This window comes from Penicillium cinerascens (genome assembly GCF_028974065.1).
Source record: "Penicillium cinerascens strain IBT 15544 chromosome Unknown scaffold_4_segment0_segment1, whole genome shotgun sequence".
NCBI classification, from domain to species: Eukaryota; Fungi; Ascomycota; class Eurotiomycetes; order Eurotiales; family Aspergillaceae; genus Penicillium; species Penicillium cinerascens.
In genome coordinates, this window is record NW_026695298.1 from 1,002,399 (window position 1) to 1,023,056 (window position 20,658).

The window sequence follows — 20,658 nt, forward strand, 5'->3', positions numbered from 1 at the left end:
GCATTTTATCTCCTAGCGCCCAATGGATTTCTTCGGGTGCTCGCTGACTGATTTCCTTCTCAACTGCACGGGAGTATGATGGAGGACCAGACGAACTCGACCAAGGCGGGGAGTCAGTACTTCGTGCACGATGTGGAAGACCCCCTGTCTTCGCAGTCGGCGCCTCCCTTTGGAGCTGCTTCCGATGACGGGCAGATCGTTTCCCAGCATGAACGGTTAGGGCTGGTCCGGGGCCTGTCGCAACGACATGTTCAGATGATCGCTATTGCGGGTGCAATTGTATGTAGAGCAATGCGCACTTCAAAGAATTTGGTTATTGACATGGACTATAGGGCACGGGCCTTTTCTTGGGTCTGGGTGGCTCGATCGCTGCGGGTGGTCCACTGGGCGCCCTGCTGGGCTACGCGTTTGTCGGCGTCGTGGTCTGCTCGATCCAGTTTGCACTGGGTGAAGTCGCCGCCTTGTTACCGGTGACTGGTTCATTCGTGCGCCATGCAGAGGTCCTCGTAGACCCTGCACTGGCATTTGCAATCGGGTGGAATGTCGTGTACGGGTGTTTCATCAGCGTGCCGAGTGAGATTTCCGCCAGCGTGGTGTTGATCCAGTACTGGACGGACATCAATCCAGCCGTGTGGGTGACCATCCTGATCATCGTGTCGGTGGTGGTCGCCATCTCCTTCATCCGCGTGTACGGTGAAGTGGAGTTTGTCTTTGCCATCTTGAAGATCCTCCTGGTCGTATTCGTTGTCATTCTGGGCCTGGTGATCGACCTGGGTGGAGTGCCCGGTGTTCCACGACTGGGATTTCACTACTGGAAAGATCCCGGTCCGTTCGTCGAGAATATCGCCACGGGCTCCTGGGGTCGCTTTCTGGGCTTCTGGGCTGTCATGACCAATGCGGTCTACTCCTTCGCCGGCGTGGAGTCGTTGGCCATGGCCGCTGCTGAAACCAAGAACCCTCGCCAAAACATCCCGAAGGCTTGCAAGCGGGTGTTTGCCCGAGTGTCCATTTTTTATCTTGCCGCCGTTCTAATTGTTGGTATGTTGGTTTCAAGCGCAGATAAACGTCTCAGCAACGAGTCGGGCACTGCTACGCAAAGTCCTTTCGTGATCGCTGCCAGCGACGCGGGCATCAAGGCCATCCCATCCATCGTGAACGCAATATGCTTGACATCCGCATGGTCTGCTTCCAACCAGAGTATTCTGGCAGGAACAAGAACGCTGTATGGTCTGGCGGTCAAAGGCCACGCTCCCAAGATCTTCCTCCGGACCACGAAGTGGGGTATCCCATATATGTGCGTTGCACTACAGGTTCTCTTTTCCTTGCTGTCGTACATGTGTGTGTCCCACAGCGCCATGGATGTCTTTTGGTGGTTTGTGGACTTGACTGCTGCCGGCACGCTGGTCTCCTGGATCACCATTGCACTGAATCACATTCGCCTACTGCAAGCGTTGAAGAAGCAGGGCATTTCGGCAGATCAATTGCCGTGGCATAATCGTATAACACGTGAGTGAACATCTTAAAAGCCGTTTGATCGAATTCATATTGACTCTGTCTTAGGATATACCAGCTGGTTTGCCTTGATTTCTTGTGTTATCATCTTGTTGACTGGAGGATTCACGGTTTTCACAAAAGGGAACTGGGATCCTGCCTCATTTGTGTCTTCATATTTGTGAGTGATCACTCGAGCCCTCGGGAATTTTGTCAGGAACTAATAGCGACCTTAGGGATATCCCCCTCGTCCTTTTGGCATACGGAGGCTACAAACTGATCCGTCGGACTAGAATCATCCCTCTTGATGAGGTCCCTGTTCAACAGGCAATCGACGAAGCCAACGACGACCCTGAGAATGTTCCTATCATGAAGGACAGTATATGGGCGAAAATGAACATTTTCTGGGGATGAGATGCTCGGCTTTCAAAGAGCTGGACGAGTTCATGAACTATTCGTATTCGGGGTATCCTTTCGTTCAAAACAAAGAATCTAATAAATTATCATAATATCTATATCACTTTTCGATCGTGTCCAACCATATATCAGCTATGCCTTTCACTCGAGGTTGGCCTTGCCTCGTCTCGCCCACCCGAACAGGCCTGCTCCCAACCCGTGGAGCCCCCGCTGCTTCACTTCACGGCGACGTGCGAAGTCGATAGTGTTGCCCTCGTCATCCTCCACAGGCTCATCATACCACTTGTCCACATAGCGAAGAAGAAGCTCCATGACCACCGCAGCCAGGATACTCGCAATCAAGATGCCAATCATGACCAGGTTACTCTTGCGGTACTTTTGCCGCCCAGGAGCTTCGTAGTCGCTCTTCCATCCAGAGTACAGCGCATAGGTTGTCAATATGCTGCCGAGGTTGCCCCACCCAGAGACAACGGCCGAGGCAGCTGCAACGCCGACCTCGCCGTGGCGCGGCTGGAAGATCTCTGCAGTCCACGTCATGGTGATAGGCACAGTTGGTCCGAGACCGAAACCAACTATCAAAAGTCCACCGTACCGGGGCCAGGGGTTCTCATCAGCACCCGCGTAGCTGGTCAGCAGCAGGCCGAGGATCTGGAGCAAGACTGGAATGGAAAAGAAAAGAGCGCGGTGGCGGTGGAAGCGATCTGAAAGCGGAGTGACGAGTAGAATAGCAATAAGATCCATCTGGAGATATGTTAGCAAGAATATAACCTTCGAAGAACCAATATACATACAATCCAGATAGGAGCAGTGAGCAAGCTCAGGTCAACACCGTTCAGCGATGGATTGATAGCCGCAATGATCACGTTGGCGTACAGCTGCGTGCCAATACCCACACCCACAACACCGAAATACATGACAAGCAAAGGCCACAACCTCCAGTCCATGAAAACATGCAGCAAGTCCCGCATATTCCACTTCGAACTGTGATACGCGCGCTTCATGTCGTGATAATGGATTACCGCATCCCGACCTGTCAGGGCTGGGGTGCTCTGGGGCAACCAGCGCAGGAGATAGTGGCGTTCAGGAATTGGCTCGCCTGGGGCGATCGGACGGTCTGGCAGCCACCATAGCTGAACGAAACCCAGAGCGATGGTGATGACACCCCACAGCAGGAACATCCACTGGAACCCAACATACCCCTGCAAACCATCCATTTTCTGGAAGCCGGCGGAGACAAGACCGACAACGGCAGCTGAGACTTGCGCAGCGGTGAAATACTGACCAATACGTTTGCCGATTCGAGATGGCGGATAGAAGAGGGTGAGGTAGTAGGTCATACCAGGCCACAGGCCGGCTTCGACAATGCCGAGCAAGAGACGAAGGAGACTGCATCTAGGTTAAAACCGGGTCGTGCTAATATATCTGAGAGTAAAACATACTAGAAGCTCCAGACGGCCTTCATCGCCGTCATGCAAGTACCAATCAGTCCAACGCTGATCACAATGCGGCTCATCCAAACATGAGGACTCAACCGGGTCATGACCAGGTTAGAAGGAAGATCGAACACCACATAGCAGACGTAGAACAGCGCGAGACCGGTCGAGATCTGGTGTTTATTCAGGTGTAGCACACTTGCAAGATCATGGCCGGAGTCCTCGTTCATGGTCTGCGCCAGCCCAATGTTCGACCGAATGGCCGAGCACATGAAATAGATGACCCAAAAGGCAGAAATGATGCGCCAATCCAGTTTACTGGGATGACGTTAGACGTATGAAAATTTGTACTTTTTACATGTCGTGACTCACCTGTAGATACGTTCGATGTTTTCTTGACTGAACTCACTGGGGTCGATCTCGTCCAACTCTCGGGAGTCCGAGAGACCCTGCGGTTGCTCGTAGACATCTTCAGACACAGGTCCCTTGTTTCCACTCATGGCGGACTCGCGTGTTTCGGTTGACATTGTGTAGACAGTGTTACCTGCTAATCTAGATTTCAGAGTTTTCTTGAAGCGTGCAAAGTAGTCGCCAGTAAGAATATTCAACCGAACGGGCTCAAAGGTATTCAAGCATTGGCAGTAGAATTAAAAGCTCTAATAAAGAACTTATGGCGCTGTGTCATTGTCAGTGGGTGGCCATCCTAATCAAAGTCTAGCCCGAGAACATCGGGTTCATCAACCTTAAGCGAGGTCTAGAACCAAGGTAGAGGAGAGAAAAAGGGAGCAAAAAGCAGATAAAACGAAAGGGCCCATCGCATAGACCTACCACCAACTGCAGACACCACAGGTGATCCCCGGAGGTCTCCGTGTACACTCACGGAATCGCAACAAAATTGGCCGAGCGGAGGAAAAAAACGAGGCGGAGAAAGTGACCCGTTTGCGGATCTGATAAACCGATCAGGAGGGGTCTTGGCGGGTGCGACGAGTCCGAGCGCTAGTCAGTTTTTCAGTTTTTCTCGAATCTTATATCTTCAACCGAGACACGCGGGAGTCACTCGACTTATGGAGGATAAAAAAAAGATGTTGAGCCGTTGAGGTTGAGTCTCGTCGCCGGGAAAAAAACTTCCGAGCCTCGGTGCTCGTTAAGACGGAAAAGTCCCAACAGGTAAACAGCTCTTACCGAGGATAACCTTAATCCCTTTCCCAGTTCTTGTTCCTGGCCTCGGTTACAATAGGGGTCCCGGAAGTTTTTTAACTTTGGTCAGGCCACTCCTTTGCAGTGATCTTCGCTGTCAGAATGCTGAGCACGCGAGAATCCCGTCTGGTGTCCCAACTCGGCCTGAGTCTAGCATCGTCGTTGATTCGAACCGGTTTTCCCAACTGACCATTTTCAGAAAGCAGTCTTACTCTGAATTCCTTTTTCTTCCTTTTTCTTTCTCAATATTTCTCTCATGTGGCTCTTTTCTCCGGTGTTCCACCTTTTACAGGTGAAATTCTGACCGGGCTGGATTGAATCTGCATCTTTAAAACCGCCTCAACCAAGCCAATGAAGTGAAACTAAAAACCATACTTCCCTTCGCGGTCCTTGACCACTTCGCGCCCTTTTGGACTTCCAATCGCCGGCCTCGGTGGAATCGGGTCACGTGACCGTAAGAATCGGCTTATCTAATCACAGGGCTGTCTGATTAAAAACAGAAACCAAGAACCAACAGACCTAGCAGGATGAGTTTTACTCTGTGCTGAATGAAGTTTTTCGAAAATAAGCTTGTTTGGTGCTATATGTCAGCACGGGTTCGCCTAAATTGCTGCCCAAATGCAAGGATTCGTATTCCAAGGCGTATTTAAAAGCACGATATCCAAGTACTGACTCGGAGAGACGATCCCTTGTCAATCGAAGCGCAACATTGAGCTATGAGCCCGAGATGAAGCCAATGATCTGATCTTCTGATATTTTATCCCTCGTCCATTGGAGGATCTGTCCACTAGTCGCCTCGTATTCGGCATGAAACCCACTTTCACAATCTATTCGCGACAGGGCACATCAGCTGAATGGCGAACCCTAATCGTTGTACAACATCGTGAGGTGATCATCAGCCCTTGGACATCTGGTAACACATTAACGTTCACTGAAAAGAAAACAAGGTCTATAGATGGCTTCTTCTTCTTCTTCTTCTTCTTCTTCTTCTTCTTCTTCTTCTTCTTCTTCTTCTTCTTCTTCTTCTCCTCTCATCTGCTTGCAATAAACTCTGCATCCGACGAGTGCAAGGAGGCTCGTATTCGCGCCAAGTGGCTTAACCTCGTATTTGCCTGCAATCTCAGCCGCCACATGAAGAATTTGGCCCGGAGATGCACCCAATGCGCAGGGTGCACTGTACCCCGTTTTTCACCAGGCACAATTGCCCTGCCAGAGCCGCAGGGTCCAAATGACGCTCTATTTAATCGATGGGGCTCCCCGCGAGCGTGGTCGACTCTGAAGCCTCAACCCAGCAGCGCCTTCTTTATAATCCGTGGAGATGACTCGTATCATCAATGAATTGGGGCTCTTTTTGTTTCTTCTCGCCGGCTTCGTCACCGGCATAACTCTCAAAGACGAGCCCCAGTTGCGCTCAAACGCAACCCTAAAGCTCGCTGGTACCGGCTCCCTCGACACTCGCGATCTTTTCGGACTCTTTGGCCGCGCAAATAGCGACTCCAGTTGCAACCCCGGATACAGTGCATGCTCCTCTGATACCTCACGCTGCTGCCCGGCCGGCAACTCATGCTGTGCCAATGGCTACTGCGCTGACCCCGGCGACACTTGCTGCACTATGGGCACCTGTCCAAGTGAATGGAACTGCTGTGGAAATGACGGTAACTGCTCGCCCAAAGACGGAGAGTGCTGCAGTGGAGGGTATTACTGCCTAGCTGGAACACAATGTCGGGTATGGGAAGGCGAGAAGGTGTGTTGCCCATTGTCTGGCTGTGCGGGAGAAAATGATGGTGGGAATTTGGGGAATACGGTTACTGCAGGCCCGGGTGTGACTGAGACTGCGACTATGTTTAGTACTGCTGCGCCTTCGCTCACTTCTTCGTATAATTATCTGGATTATCAGTATTATTATACTACTATCTACTGGTAAGCTGTCAACCGAGGAGGATGTTTCTCGGTTTGATCCTTTACTAACGAGCTCATAGGACTTATTGGTTTTATTATTGGACTTCTTATTCCCCCTACACTGCAAAGACAGTGACCTCTACCCAGACTACGACTATGACTATCTGGTCCGTCTACCAGACCAATAGTGCTGAAGCAAGCGCTTCATTAGCCGCCAGTGCCGAAAGTTACACTTTCTCTACTCCATACTCGGCTACTTATTTGGAGACTTTAGTTTCTGATAGCCTTCCTACTCCAACGTCAATCTCATCTCCATCAGGTGGGGGTAACAGTTTGCCCCAAGAAGGATCGACAAGTGGTATGTCAGCAGATTGGTTTGTTGCATTGGCAGGTGCTAGCTTTGCGGCTTTGATTGGTGCAGTAGCCTTTGCATTGTGAGAACTTCCCCTGGCTACGAGTGACCTATATACACTGCGCCAAAACCCGCATGTGGGTTATGATCTTCAACTCGAGCACGACCTAGTGGGTTATAACTCTTTCCGCGGAGTATTAATAACCTATCATAATATATTCTTCAAACTCTACTGTTCAATGGGAACTTGGAAACGTGTCAACTCCCAATGGGTAGTCTAATATTGAAGTTGTTTCTTTTCTGTTAATTCATACCTAAATATGGATAGTCCTTAAAGAAACGAACAAGAGGTCGGATCTTGTGGCAAAGTATCCGGATGGGATGAGCCCGACTCTGTACCCAGGTGGACCACTAGTCGGTGCTATGTAGTGAAGATGGTCTCGAACTCGGGCACCAGCTGAGCGGGACCCGCCAGGGACCCGAGACCGTTAACGTAATTCACAAGTGAGCCGCCCACACAAGCGAGCCGCCCACCTCAAAACACCATAGTAAATGCGATATTTAAGAACAAAATATTTCAACAACCACAAGCTTATTCTATTTAGCTTTCAGTAATTCACTAATCTAGAGCACAAATAGCCTAATTTAGGGGTCTGGGATAATTTAATAATCATATCACTACGTTTACCATAAAATACAATGTAATTAAGCTCTCTGAGCTTGAAATATATATTTTCAATCCACCACATCTTGAAAACATTCGAGACCTTCAAAATACGTCGGACTCAATATAAAGAATATATTTATACAGGAAGACTTTACGAGAAGCTATGGTTGTGGAGATATCAAGTTGTAATTTATCGCATTTACTATGGTGTTTTGAGATGGGCGGCTCGCTTGTGTGGGCGGCTCGCTTGTGAATTACGTTACCGCTCCCGCTGACTCAGCGGTTTTGGACAGTCAAAGTTAACGTCCTACAAATTGCCAGAAAAGGGATATAGCAATGTAGAGTTAATTTCACCGCTGATTAGTCGATAAATTATGTTCCTGATATTTCTCTGTACCCGCCGTATCAGCCGCAGGATTGTTCCTTTTTAGACTTGGCGACATCGCTTCTCGTCAACAATCTACAACGTCGGACACCCCATACCGAACACGCACTCCGAATACCCACTGCACTTGAACTAGTAACTGCACGTCACCGTCGGAGGCTCCGTACACGACATGCTCGCCAAGATAAGGTACAGGCCTTGTCAAGTGTTATCTGACCCCCAAGTCCCCTACGCCGTCTGGTTTGAAGATGCTCTTTACCATTATAGTGTTCCTACAGTATTGTTTGATCTATATCTCCTTGTCCCGGACGTTGATGAGGCGACTGAATTGCTTGTTAGGGCTGGATGGGTTATTGATTCCCAAGGATCACATAGAATTGGGAGTGCAGAGGTGGAATTTCCACAACAGCGGCTTGTTCTTCCGAACAATCAGACAATAACTGTTCTTCTTCCGGCTCAAGAGTGGAAGTTTCCTCTGATAGCCGACTCACGTTTGGAAGATGCGCCATTGATAGCAGAGTCATTGCAGGAAAATGTGTCATTCCCATCACTATCAGGCTTTCTTGATGCACAGATTGAGAGCTGGCTAGACTGTCCAAATGATGATGCTATGTTACTACTTCACTTGGCCTGCAAAATCTCCTATCTTTATGCTTATGCACCCGCTTTAAAACAACGATCGTTTGCCGAACGGATGAAATATGTACACCGACAGTTCCATTTTGACGTGGTGGCAGGAATGGAGACAGGCACTCTTCCATTCAGAAGGCATCAATGTGCCATTCGTGATGCACTATTACGGGGCCAGTATGAGCTACAGGAATGTTCGGCGTCTCGTAATAATGAAGAGCTTTTTGATTTTTGATACAGGGAGAGTGGGAGTAATGAGTGGCTAGTCCAGGAATATTCTCGGGAAAAACTTCGGTCGTTCTCATCCACCTCAGCTTGCATTAAGGCAATTTTTGGTTGATTATCCATTTGGGTCCATGAATATCTGAGGACGAAAATGAATCAATAGGAAATGCACGAGGGAATTAGCCTCAGCTTGGGCCAAATCCGTTCCTGACTCAGCGCCTACGTTCATAGGTGCATCAGACAGGGAGCGCCTTCTTGCTTTCAAAGCGCCTATATCACGATAGATAGTTCTATGAAGAAACACATATACTTGCTTATTGGGCCTATTAATACTTATAAATTTCTGGAGGCTAAGCTGGAGGATGAGATGCGGCATTGTCAGCCTCTGCGCATGTCGTCCGAGAGACGATTGAATGAACAAGATTATGCTGAGGCAATCGAAGGTCACTTACACCCTCATTTTTTCTTTCTATATTACCTTTCTAGGAACTTCTGTCACCTTGATAGGTATTCTAGAACAATCCACCGGCGCAATAAAATATTGAAAGATTCCCACTTTCATTCGTCGTTTCTCTACCAACTTCATACAGGTCGTATATACGATACCAGGTGACAAGTCGACGAGAAACTCAGTTTCCCAAGGCCGCCACCTGCAATCGGCTGTGGAGAAGGGGTGCATGTACATAGGTATAAAGTAGCAACAATAAAATGCAAAGGACCAACCAAAACAGCCAGCTGTTCCATCAAAGGAGGATGTTTCCAAGCCCCACGCTCCATCCCCAGGATGGAGACTCAATTACCCAGAATCAGCTATGCAGAACTGAAAGAGAAAGAAAAAAGAAGAATTCATAAAGCCATTATGAAGCCATCCATCTCAGTAGATCAATCGAGCTACCAGGGATATAAATTGGACAATGCTTATATGTTTTGATGCGTAAAGATTCAGCTAGATTGGATAAATCTAGCTGCTGGTGTCGGAGATGCTGCCGTGGGGGTGCTCGATGTGAGAGCCCTTGCCACCCTCCAGTTCGGAACCGGCAGTGAAGCCGGTCCTGCGCTTCTCGGAGACGTGGCTGGCACGGCGCAGGTGCTGCTCGGTGTCTTCGTAGTTGATGAGGAGTTCGCCGTGTTTGCCGTAGCGGTGGGGCTCGTGTCGGGCGACGGAGACCACGTTGAAAACGCTGGTGGTCTTGTTGAAAATGGTGTCCATTTCCTCGAGAGAGCGGTAGGAGGTTTCGGGGTAGAAGAAGTAGACAACGGGGAAGATGAACGCGTTACTAGAGGATATTGTTAGTGTTTTCAGGAATAGGGTGCAGATAGAAGACTTACATGACCGCGAAGATGATGTAGGTCTTGTATTTGATGGTTTCGAAGGCCACAGGGGTGATCATGACAACGAGGAAGTTGAAGATCCAGTTGCTGGAAGTGGAAAGGGCATTGGCAGGGGCACGGATGCGAAGGGGAACCTAAGAATTGTTAGTTATCTTGATGGTTGTTCATGGGAGGGAACCTTACAATCTCAGCGGGGTACAGCCAGGTCATACCCAGCCAGCCCCAGGCGAAGAAGGTGTTGAAGACGAAGAGGAACACAGCCGCCGCAATACCAGCTTGGCTGTTGTCCACAAAGCTGGTAGCGATGGCCAGGACCATCATGGAGAGAGACATGCCAGCCGCACCAACCAGCATCAGAGTCCGACGGCCAACCTTCTCGATGATGAAGATGGGGATTAATGATGCCAGGAAGTACTCGGTTCCATTGCAGGCGGCCAGAATACGGGACATCAGACCACTCATACCGATCGACTTCTCGTAGATAGTAGCCGCGTAGTAGGTAATCAGGTTGATACCGGAGATTTGCTGGAACATCTGGTTGACGTAGGCGAGGACCACACGGTGGAAGTGACGGTTCTCATCCATGGTGATTAGGTCACGGAAGCCGACACTCTGATCGGCGATGACCGCATCCTTGATAGCAGCAAACTCGGAGTGAACGTAGGGGTCGTCTTCCGGCAAATCCAAGATAGCACCGAGAACCACGATGGCCTCCTCTTCGCGGCCCTTGAGAATCAGCCATCGGGGCGACTCAGGGAGAGGCATCACGCATGTGAGGATGATGAGCGCAAAAAAGTTCTGGAAAGCAATGGGGAAACGCCATGCCACCGAGCTTGGGTCGAGGAAAGAGAATCCAAGATCAATCCAGTAACTGATGGTGATACCACCAGCAATCAAAGCACCTTCCACCATTACCAGCCGGCCACGGTGGTGCGACTTGCTGCACTCGGACTGCCAGGTAGCTAGAATCTCAAAGTCAGTGACCACAGACATTGCAGGGTAGGTATGGATAAATACTTACGGACGGTGGAAGTGTTCAACCCGTTACCAATACCGGTCACGATACGGCCGACAATAAAGTGCGGGAGCGAGTATGCGCAGGACTGCAGCGTAGCGCCAATGATCATAATGATAGATCCAGTGAAAATGGTTTTGCGGCGACCCAGATAGTTTCCGAGCCAGATACAGAAAATGGCACCGAAGAAACAACCCAGGTTGTACGAGGCAACCGTGATACCTTGCGCAGTAGAGCGAGTATTCTTCTCGGCGGCCGACAGGCCCACCTCACCGACATTGGTGGTATCAATCTGCGGGAAGGTTGTGACGAAAGAGTTCAAGGTCAACAGGCCACCCATGACACCTTGGTCATAGCCAAAAAGCCTGTTGATTATTCGTCAGAAATGGCGGTATAGCTTATGCAAAGAGAAGAGCACATACAAGAAATCAAGACCAGCAATGATACTGATCATGATATTGAGGGACGTGCCCCTCAGCCCGAAATACGGCTTCATGCTGGCGGATAGGTGAATCCGAACGGTGTAGAAGCAAAGGATAGGCTGTATACGATGGATGTGCCAGACAATTCCAGTATCGGGTTCAAGTCAAAGTCAAACAGTCCAGGCCTGTGGACGACGAACAGGGAGAGAAGAATGGTGCGTAGAAAGGGTCCCCGAAGGTCTGGGGAAGCAGCCTGGGTTTTATGAACCCTGGCAAAACGGCCAGGGATCCACCACCAGACCATGGTATCAAACGATACCCAAAAAGAGTAGCAAGGTCGCATTGAAACGACATGGCCGGATCAAGGAGAGGGTCACTTCGCATCGGCGTTGTCAAATCACGGCTCGGCATCGTATTTGGCAGCCTTCTTCGGCACCGGGTTCCACTGGCACTCGACAATGCAGACAGCTTCATCGGTAAGTGTCCGGTATCACGGGCCGTAAAATACCCGAGGTACAGTTACGGGACTGGAATCGGGTTCTGAAAGCACCTATCGCTGCATTCAGAACGAGCTCGGAGTGGATGACCACATCGATGATGCGGGTTCTTCCCTTGTGGCTCGCGTGGAGGTGGACTGTGGACGATACTTTCTGTGGTCCGATGGGCCTCTCCCCGGATTCCTGTGTGGAGTGGTGCCTGACTGGGGTGTACTTGTACGTGAGCACAGAAACACCTTCAAGCCGCCTGATCCTTCGTCCTCTACGCCACCTAATTATCTACAATACATTCGCAATCCGAATAATACTTTGGCGCAATGCCGTGCCAAGGGCCGTGTCGGCTGGGATCAGCCCGGCTTCGGGATGCATCCACAAACCACGGCGTCGGCTTCGTGCGAATGCACTGACCTTAGCTCCGAGACTTCGCGAGGGCCTAGGAAGCTTGTTTCCGGTTTTTAGCGAGGTGATCCCGATGGTCTCTCGGGTTGCGGGTTTGCCTACGACCTGCGGGGCATTTGCTAATGGAAACACATTTGGAAGTAGCTGAACGGTACCAAGGATGAAACCTTGAATGGGTCATAGGAAGTACTTTCCATCTCAGGGGCACCGTAGCCACGGGTACCCCGGAGAGGTGGAGGGAGACCTGGAACGTGAAAAGAGACCGATATGGAAGATGAACAGACGATCGCCGCGACGGCAACGGGCAATGACATCATCGGGTCCAACGAATGCAGGGCCGAATTCTAATTTTCGATTTGATTTCTATCTACTTCATTCGTTGTATAATCGGTATCGTGAACATAATTCATTTGGAATGCGCCTACGCTACTTGGATTTTGGTTTACTGACTGACTCGTCCCCGGAATCCCCAGTTCGGTCGGGATTGAATGCAGGGGTCTCCAAGTCTCCAAAGTGGCCCGGTGGGTTTGGTGCGGCTTCCCCGTTTCGGAACTCCGTTTCGATTCTCTGCTCGTAGAGGGACTATGGAGCCAATTGTACATTTTTATTCATTCACTGTCAGAATATAGAATAGTTGTAGGTCCTGTGAGGCTCGAAATTAAATTCCAATTAGGCGCTTCTCTTCCCAGAGTGCATTGCCGCGCCAATGCCCGCCCGATCGGGCGAACCCGTTTCGCGTGGTGGAGAACGGAGACTGGGGTCGCCTGCCCTGTCCCATTCCTTGCTTCCTGTTCTAGGGGAACATCGGAAATCATCCTAGAATACTACAGTACCTGTATACAGTACAGTATCCAGAATTATACCGGCCTCGCCGATATATGTACTTCCAGGGCTTGCTCCGCCATAGATCGCCTGGTTCCTGCACGAGCCATATGGACGCCACAACCTTCCCGGCAAAGTCTAAGTGGTTCTCAAGATTTATCTGGAAAGTTTAATGCATGTGTCGGAATAATTGCTTTGTTTAAACAACCGGTATAGACTAGCCGAATAATCGTGCATTTCTCTTCGCATCCAGGTCATATAGTAGACGCAGTATAATGTCAACCGGAAGAGTCATCTCCCAACCACCACCCCAATTTCCCACGAACCTATATAGTAGCCGTAGCCGTCGAATATTCCATCACGCATCCATAGCCTAGAACACTCCATCCAGAACAAATTGGAAAATCCAGTCACACGAGACTCCGGATCCGGTAATCGGCCCACAATACACTCAAAAATTGTCAGAACACCGTATTACCACAAACCCAGTCACCTCGGACATCCCAGGGGGGGTAAAAATTACCGTAGCATCCAATCATACCACACATCCCCCATCACCCTGTTCGCCGTTCTCAATCCAAGGAAGGATTAGAGCATTGCTTATCGCGAGTATGATCTCATCTTGCTTGCCAGCCGGACGAGGAATGACTGCGCTAGCGCTAGCCCGCTTACACTACCAGAACAGGTTTGGAGGACGCAAGGTAATGAAGGTGCGGCATTTGCTGGATTGATCGGCAGGGCCGAGCCCTGCAGGCCGAGAGCCAGCCATGCCGTGTCGGAAAGTCAACTTTGCGGTGCCCTGGAAGAGTGCGGTGTGCATGGGCCGTGGTTGGGTTGCTGCGATGACGGCATTGATTGGTTCTGGGCCTGTTACATTGCAACCGGGTGATAGATCCTGCTTGCACTGTGCAGACTCCGTTGGTTCACCGTTCTTTTGATCGACAGAATGGTCTCGATAGATCGGGTTGAAGGTACGGTCTGTGGAAACTTTGCGTTAGAGTTTGACTGTTTTGATATCAGATCAGAAGGGAGTGGTGTGGTGTGCAGTGTCGTGGCCAATCATGGGCTGCCTCGTGCCATGATAATTGCGAATGGATATCACGTTTCTGTTCTGTTGGAGAGCAGGTCTGCTTGGAAGTCAAATGGTGACACTTGAGACTTGAATTTTGGTAGGGTATTGCTCTCAGTGGCTGTTATAGAAGCAATTCATGAATTATACGCGTCGGATCGTCGATGAATCAAGGTCAATTCTCTCTTTCCAACTACGATCAAGTTTCCGGGCTGTTGTCAAATAGTAATAAAAGTGTTCATTTCACGAAGAGTATTGAAGATGAGAGGACAAACGATTCCTGCTCATAAAAAGACCGCAGATTGCTCCCGGCCAGGATGTCCTAAGGAGGGCCAATCTGTTCACGAGAAGACCCCATTGACCCGATAACGCACCGTCGCACGCACCGTCGCAAGACATCGGTCGTCATCCATCTGCAGGTCACTGGGAAGCATCCTGAGCACGGGCAACATCCGCCCCATCTCGCGTAGTGTTAAATCGAAAAAGAGAACGTGGTCTTCGTCCCTACCCAGATCAAAGCTCTACCACTGGACATTCCAGGCATTACCACTGAGCGCCATTCTCAGCACCATCGGTCTTGAGCTGAGCAAACTGGTCGGTGACCTCGTTCGTGTCAGTCCAGGCGCCCTGCTCCTGCTGAGTGTTGTCGCGGCCATAGCCACCGCCATATCCAGCGGCATCATCACCGCCGTAATTGTTCTCGCCGGACTCTTCAGGCTGAGGGCATCGTCGCACGGTATGACCCACTGATATATTGTGAGCACTTGTTTCGATCGAACACATTGAAATCAGGACTTACTTTCACCGCAGCGGTTGCATTGAACTTTGGACCAGTCCTTTGGCTCGGGGCAATCACGGGCAGCATGTCCCACTGTAGAAAGTGATTGTCAGTTTATCCAATGCAAAAGATTGTGCTTAGATTATCAGTATGTCGTTCGCAAAGTAGAGCGCTTACTCTGGTCACAGTTTCGGCACTGCATATTGGAAGGGTCTCGAGGTTTGTCGCATTCCCGAGCAAGGTGGTCCTCAGATCTGTGAAGGATTAGCAATGATCACGTTCTCAAACATATTCCTGATTTGTATACATACCCGCAGTTGCGGCAGGTACGAGCACTTCCACCACCACCCTGGGAGCAGTCCTTTGCGAAGTGGCCAGCTTGGTGATCGTTAGCACACACAAAATAGCAGCAAACATTCTCGAGAGTTGTATCGTACTCTCACCACACTTGCGGCATTCCATATCAGCTGCGGAGCGTGGTTCGGGGCAGTCCCGAGCTATATGGCCATCGATGCTTCAGGTTATTTAGTATAAGCCAGTCCAGAGGTACCTCGTGATGTAGACTTACCCGCAGTTGCGGCATCCATACTTGCTCTTGCGCGCCGAGGGGCAGTCACGCACACGGTGGCCGACCTCACTACAGTTGTTGCACTTGATTTGGACTTTTTCGAACTCCCGCGCCTCCTGCGGGCAGGACTTGGCAATATGACCAAGCTCTAAAAGAAATTAGCATCCGCAACTGGGAATAAGAGAATAAAACTGAAGTCCAGTACCCTCACAGTTGCGGCATTTGACAATCAAGCGATCGTAGGGAAGTCCAGCATTGGCCAGTCGCTCGAGGTTCTCGTCATCATTCTCAGGCCAACGAGACTTGAGGCTGCTCCGACTCGGTTTGTTGCCGAAGAAAAAACCGACCGCGTACTCACGGTCCAAATTTCCCTGCAGGTCAATCAAGCTGATGACTTCGGCGTTGATCTTCTCCTGTGGTCGGTCAGCATTAAGTGCCTCGCTTCACTCATCAAATATGTCTGGTAAACTTACAAGTCCAATGAGGAAAAGCTTGAAGCTCTCTTCGCGCATCTTCTTTGCGATTTCTTGATATGTTGCCTCGGGGACAGCCTTTGAATAGGCCTGAAGAGCCTATTTCATATTGTCAGCAGGGACTCGGCCGAGGTAGAACTGGGCTGTCGTACATCTCGAAATCCCTGAATGTCCTTGTCGTCACTGGCCGCCGTCATCATGGCCCACGCCTCTTCAGGAAGCTTGTCAGGAACATGGTTCAGGTCGAACTTGCGCTTCTCTTTGCAGTCTTTGACCGCGTGTCCTGTTAATTTCATTATTGTCTGCCCTGCTCCAGCCAGTGTTCAATCTGTGCGTACCTTCGTTCTTGCAATTCTTGCAGACAGTGGGTCCCTTCTCAGGGCAGGCTGAAGCTTGATGGCCGACCTGACTGCAGAAATGGCAGGTGCCTGTGAATACATGGGGGTTGGGGCAATCAGCCTTGGAATGCCTGTTGATTCCTTAGATTTTTGACCACTTTGTGTCTCAGCAACTTCGAGGAAGCAACATACCCTTCTTCACCGCAGTTGAAGCACCCACCTGTAAGCTTCCGAGGTTGAGGGCAGTCGACCTTCGAGTGTCTATTCATCATATTGAGTCAGTTCCTGGGGCTTGCCCGTCATCTCACTCATAACTTGCCCCTCTTCGCCGCAGTTGAAGCAGGCGCCCATGGAGTTTCCACCCTCGGGACAGTCCGATTTGTTGTGGCTATAATGCCCCCATGTTAGCTCAAGTCGTTGACACGAATCTCCACGGATCTTGACTAACCCCATCTGACCACACTTGTAGCAACCTCCCTGGGTCCCAACGTCCGACTCAGCATTGGGGCAGTTGCGGGCGAAGTGATCATTGGCACCACAGCTGTTTCACCGTCAGTAGTTTGGTCACCCTGCTCAATAGATTCAACACGTACATGCGGCAGTCGTTGTCGTTGTCAAATTGAGGCTTTGCGTTCTCGTTGTTCTGGTCTGTCAATGATCAGCTTCTCCACTGAAATTGATGTCGTTCACGAGCAGAAAATGGTTCAGACGTACCATGCGGCCAGCTGTAGCCATCGCCTTTCTCCAGGCCACCGCTGTCTTTGTTGTCCCAATTACCTGAACTGGCCCTATCCCACATGTCGGACATGTCGGACAGTAGAAGTCGGAACGACTCCGGGCACACTCTGTTCTGGGCAAGTTACACTTTAGCATGCAGTACAGAAGTCTGGGGGGAAGCCCTCAATGCCCCGTGAGGGGCGTGAGGTTGGTGGGCAGGTGCAGCTTGCCAAGGATATGGGATGGGCAGGTCGAGGATGGAAAGGACAGTGAAGAGACAGCCACAAGCTCAGTTGAGACGCGCACGCTCTCCTGTCGGATCTTGTGTGGTAGTGATCGAGGATCAAGGTATCATGTATGAGACTCACGGGAATTCACGATGGGTTACAATTGATCAGCAGACGAGTCTGTTGACAATAAAAATTGGGGGGTGGGGAGAAAGAGGAAGAGGAAGAGGAAGGGAAGGGGAGAGGGAAAACAGAAGAAACGAGCAAGAGTGCGCGGTGGACACGAGAAATTGTTTTATGAGAAAGGCTGCTTTCGCGTTTGCCAGGCTCCGATTGAGCAAAGGGAGCACACGCTAATCAGGGACCAGTGGATTTCAAATGCATGTCATTGCGGATTTATCAAAACATGTAAAGAATACATATTGCAGAACAGCAGGAGCATCGTCATTGCTGTGCAATTCCTATGAAGACTATATTCGCCTCCAATTACCGGAAGACCCTGCCCAGCAGGCCACCAGCAAGGTTGTTCACAATTCCACCACCGAGCGCGCTGTTTGCGAATGTCGATGCTTGGCTGAACTTGTCGCATCGGGAGAAAGCCACAGTGTTGGTAATCGTCAAGATAAGGGCAATAGCTACATTGATTGAGTAAGTACTTCAAACCAACGCAATTTTAAGACTCCTGGGTCATGGTAACAGGGATACTCACCAACCAAGCTCAGCCAAATCACACCAACCAGTCTCACAATAGCCAGTACGGCCAGTCCCACCCACAGTGCCGGTGTAAGATACATGCTTAGCCAGAAGAACCGTTTGTCGGTGGCGCTGATCGTACGGACGTTGGGGTCTGCAGACTCGAAGACCCAGTGGGAGTCGCCCGAGGTAGTGTTGACTTCATTCCACCATCTTAGGCCAACCAGTCGGCGTCCGGCAATGTTCTTGAGGTAGTAGAAGTCGGCGGAAAGGAGAAGCAAGGTCAGGATGAACACAAGGATGCTGCACAAGCAGGTTAGCGGGGTGGAGTTCTGTGGCGGCGGGAAGTAGATAGCTTGACATGAGGGGACATACAAGTTGTCAATGAAGAGGACACCAAAGAGATACATCATCAAAGCACCTGTTGGATATATCAATCAGCCTGGTATTCCTTTGACGGTCAATCGTAATAAACAGCACGAACCGATGCGGATTCCCAAGAAGACAAGTAGCGTGATCGGGTGGGCGCTGAGGCGCCAGTTCAGTTCTCCTTGCTGTCCTTGATCCATGGTGGAAAGCTGAGAACCACTGATTCTGAAGCTTCAAGAAGCACCGTTGGACAGCAGAAGGCTTGCTGTGTTGACTCGGGGAAGCTGTTGTTTGAGGATCCCTGATGTGTTCGCAACACGGGACACCTAGAGGCGGTGCCATGTGGCAGAATAGTGAGAGCCTCAACGCCCATTGGTTCTCGAGTATACACTCTCCGCTTCTCCCTGAGTACAACAATGTAGCCGCGTATGTTCCGTGGTAGGTAAACATATTTCATATATTTTTTATTTCAAGGGTCCAAAAGCGACAAACCTTGGAAGAAAACGACATAATGGATAAACATAGTAAGCGGCTCAATGGAGCAGTTTGAGGAGTATCTGTGACTACGAAACCCAGAAGGTCCAAGACGAAAGATGGCGTTTAAATGGAGGAAAGGCCGAGCTCTGCCTTCGGGAACAGACAAAATGAAAATGCAAATAGATCAAGGGAGCCAAAGTATGAATATTGTAGAGGCGTTGAGAAGTAAGGGAACCCTCTGGGCTACGGTCTATGTTTAGTTGTATTCTACGGATACTCATTCCACATTTCATCTTGCCCGGTATGTATCCTGAATAGAATGCCTAGTTTGGCTCTAACTGCGCATTATTTGCTTCGCCTCCCTTCAAACACGGATATTGTCAAGTTTATGGACATGGAAACCATGCCATCATCCCTAGCCGACCTTTATACAACCTCCACTGGCACTGACAACACTACCGGTAATCCACCGTGCATCCGGGCTGCAAAGAAGCCCAACAATATCCGCAACGTCCTCAGGCTGTCCAAAACGCGGTATGCTCTGCGAAGGGAAGAATTCATCCTGTAATTGTTTCACTACCTCCGGCGGGCAGTTGACAACGGAATCCGTCTCTGTCAAGCCGACTGATATGGAGTTAGCCGTGGTCCCGGCCATAAAGGAATACCTCTCATCCTTGCCGCCAAAGGCTTGTGCCCAAGTCCGACATAGCGACTCTCCTGCAGATTTGCCGGCGGAGTACATGAGCTGCTCGCTCCATGGGACGCGTGACCGGATAGACGAGATGTAGACGATACGGCTGTTAGGCTGGAAGAAGCGCCGGCGGATGAACTCCTCAACGATCATAACGGGCGTCTGCACGTTGGCTAGTAGACTGCTTTGAATATGGTCGACATTCATGTCTCCAATGGAGCTCATCCCGGTGGCGGCGCCGCTATTGATGAATATGTCCACGCGGCCTTTGAAGTTCTTAATGACCTCATCGGTAATGATGTTGGGGCAGTCAGGGGAGAGAATATCTGCGACAACTGCGGTGATCTTGAGGCTTGCGGGTCTCGGTCGAGATATGGTTTCAAAGGCGCGGCTGGTGACCTCCTCGCTGAGGGTGGTTGAGATGGCCATGACGCTCGTCTCGCTGGTGGCGGTTCCGAGGATGGAACAACCACGGGAGGCCAGGTTGAAAGCGATCGCGCGTCCGATGCCCCGAGATGCACCAGTGACGACGGCGACCTTGTCGATGAGGTCTAGTTCACGCATGCGGGGTGCTGGCGGGAGCGTGATAAAAGACATAATTATTCCGTGTCGATGGTCTTCCTAGAAGGTCCCAGGAGGTAGAGTATCGTATATTTATTTGAGCCTCCTCCTCTGCCGGGTGGCTGTAGATTGCGCAAGCAGTTACTTTGAAACTACTTGCTGTTGACTACCTCCCTAGGTATTTAAGCCACCCTAGGGTAAGAACCTCCTCTAAATGGATGCCTGAGCACCGCCCGCAGACAGTGATAGATCGCTGCACTAGACACTCAAAACCAAGACTGCCTCGTCATTAATAAACCGACTCATGCACTGTTGCCCCGTTGCCCCGTTGCAACGTCCACCCCGCTTCCCTCTCGGAGATATCGGATATTATAGTGCTCTTCTTCGTTATTGGTCACCAAGCTGATAATCTGTCAGGGCTGTTCGATATGTGCCTCATACACGCAAATCTAGGCCATGGCCTCTATAATACCCTAAACTATATCCCTCAGTCTATATTTCTTATGGATTAGAT

The 20,658-nt window shown here is 50.3% G+C and overlaps 8 protein-coding genes across 8 annotated transcripts; 3 read left to right on the forward strand and 5 right to left on the reverse strand.

Moving 5' to 3' along the window:
• Nucleotides 1–75: 75 nt before the first annotated feature.
• N7498_009469 (uncharacterized protein) lies at nucleotides 76–1,905 on the forward strand (the record flags this gene model as incomplete). The annotated part of the gene is made up of 4 exons (XM_058456525.1): nucleotides 76–279; nucleotides 333–1,506; nucleotides 1,561–1,672; nucleotides 1,728–1,905. The coding sequence occupies 4 exons, from the start codon at nucleotides 76–78 to the stop codon at nucleotides 1,903–1,905; spliced, it is 1,668 nt and encodes a 555-aa protein (XP_058303424.1).
• Nucleotides 1,906–2,049: 144 nt separating this feature from the next.
• On the reverse strand, nucleotides 2,050–3,868 carry N7498_009470 (putative MFS transporter; the record flags this gene model as incomplete). The annotated part of the gene is made up of 4 exons (XM_058456526.1): nucleotides 2,050–2,649; nucleotides 2,700–3,294; nucleotides 3,348–3,659; nucleotides 3,714–3,868. 4 exons carry the CDS (start codon nucleotides 3,866–3,868, stop codon nucleotides 2,050–2,052), a joined length of 1,662 nt encoding a protein of 553 aa, XP_058303425.1.
• Nucleotides 3,869–5,856: 1,988 nt separating this feature from the next.
• On the forward strand, nucleotides 5,857–6,875 carry N7498_009471 (uncharacterized protein; the record flags this gene model as incomplete). The annotated part of the gene is made up of 2 exons (XM_058456527.1): nucleotides 5,857–6,458; nucleotides 6,518–6,875. The coding sequence occupies 2 exons, from the start codon at nucleotides 5,857–5,859 to the stop codon at nucleotides 6,873–6,875; spliced, it is 960 nt and encodes a 319-aa protein (XP_058303426.1).
• Nucleotides 6,876–9,657: 2,782 nt separating this feature from the next.
• N7498_009472 (sugar porter family MFS transporter) lies at nucleotides 9,658–11,539 on the reverse strand (the record flags this gene model as incomplete). Its single annotated transcript, XM_058456528.1, has 5 exons — nucleotides 9,658–9,973; nucleotides 10,026–10,162; nucleotides 10,212–10,990; nucleotides 11,050–11,408; nucleotides 11,466–11,539. 5 exons carry the CDS (start codon nucleotides 11,537–11,539, stop codon nucleotides 9,658–9,660), a joined length of 1,665 nt encoding a protein of 554 aa, XP_058303427.1.
• Nucleotides 11,540–11,817: 278 nt separating this feature from the next.
• On the forward strand, nucleotides 11,818–12,421 carry N7498_009473 (uncharacterized protein; the record flags this gene model as incomplete). Its single annotated transcript, XM_058456529.1, has 2 exons — nucleotides 11,818–11,941; nucleotides 11,985–12,421. The coding sequence occupies 2 exons, from the start codon at nucleotides 11,818–11,820 to the stop codon at nucleotides 12,419–12,421; spliced, it is 561 nt and encodes a 186-aa protein (XP_058303428.1).
• Nucleotides 12,422–14,795: 2,374 nt separating this feature from the next.
• On the reverse strand, nucleotides 14,796–17,217 carry N7498_009474 (uncharacterized protein; the record flags this gene model as incomplete). The annotated part of the gene is made up of 15 exons (XM_058456530.1): nucleotides 14,796–14,998; nucleotides 15,052–15,123; nucleotides 15,208–15,284; nucleotides 15,342–15,408; nucleotides 15,468–15,544; nucleotides 15,599–15,746; nucleotides 15,804–16,011; nucleotides 16,072–16,170; nucleotides 16,224–16,354; nucleotides 16,410–16,540; nucleotides 16,602–16,670; nucleotides 16,729–16,797; nucleotides 16,858–16,950; nucleotides 17,003–17,057; nucleotides 17,124–17,217. 15 exons carry the CDS (start codon nucleotides 17,215–17,217, stop codon nucleotides 14,796–14,798), a joined length of 1,593 nt encoding a protein of 530 aa, XP_058303429.1.
• Nucleotides 17,218–17,839: 622 nt separating this feature from the next.
• N7498_009475 (DUF846 domain-containing protein) lies at nucleotides 17,840–18,615 on the reverse strand (the record flags this gene model as incomplete). The annotated part of the gene is made up of 4 exons (XM_058456531.1): nucleotides 17,840–17,988; nucleotides 18,063–18,349; nucleotides 18,422–18,467; nucleotides 18,531–18,615. 4 exons carry the CDS (start codon nucleotides 18,613–18,615, stop codon nucleotides 17,840–17,842), a joined length of 567 nt encoding a protein of 188 aa, XP_058303430.1.
• A 692-nt stretch (nucleotides 18,616–19,307) lies between these two features.
• Nucleotides 19,308–20,147, reverse strand: N7498_009476 (SDR family NAD(P)-dependent oxidoreductase; the record flags this gene model as incomplete). The annotated part of the gene is made up of 1 exon (XM_058456532.1): nucleotides 19,308–20,147. The coding sequence occupies one exon, from the start codon at nucleotides 20,145–20,147 to the stop codon at nucleotides 19,308–19,310; it is 840 nt and encodes a 279-aa protein (XP_058303431.1).
• Nucleotides 20,148–20,658: the final 511 nt, after the last annotated feature.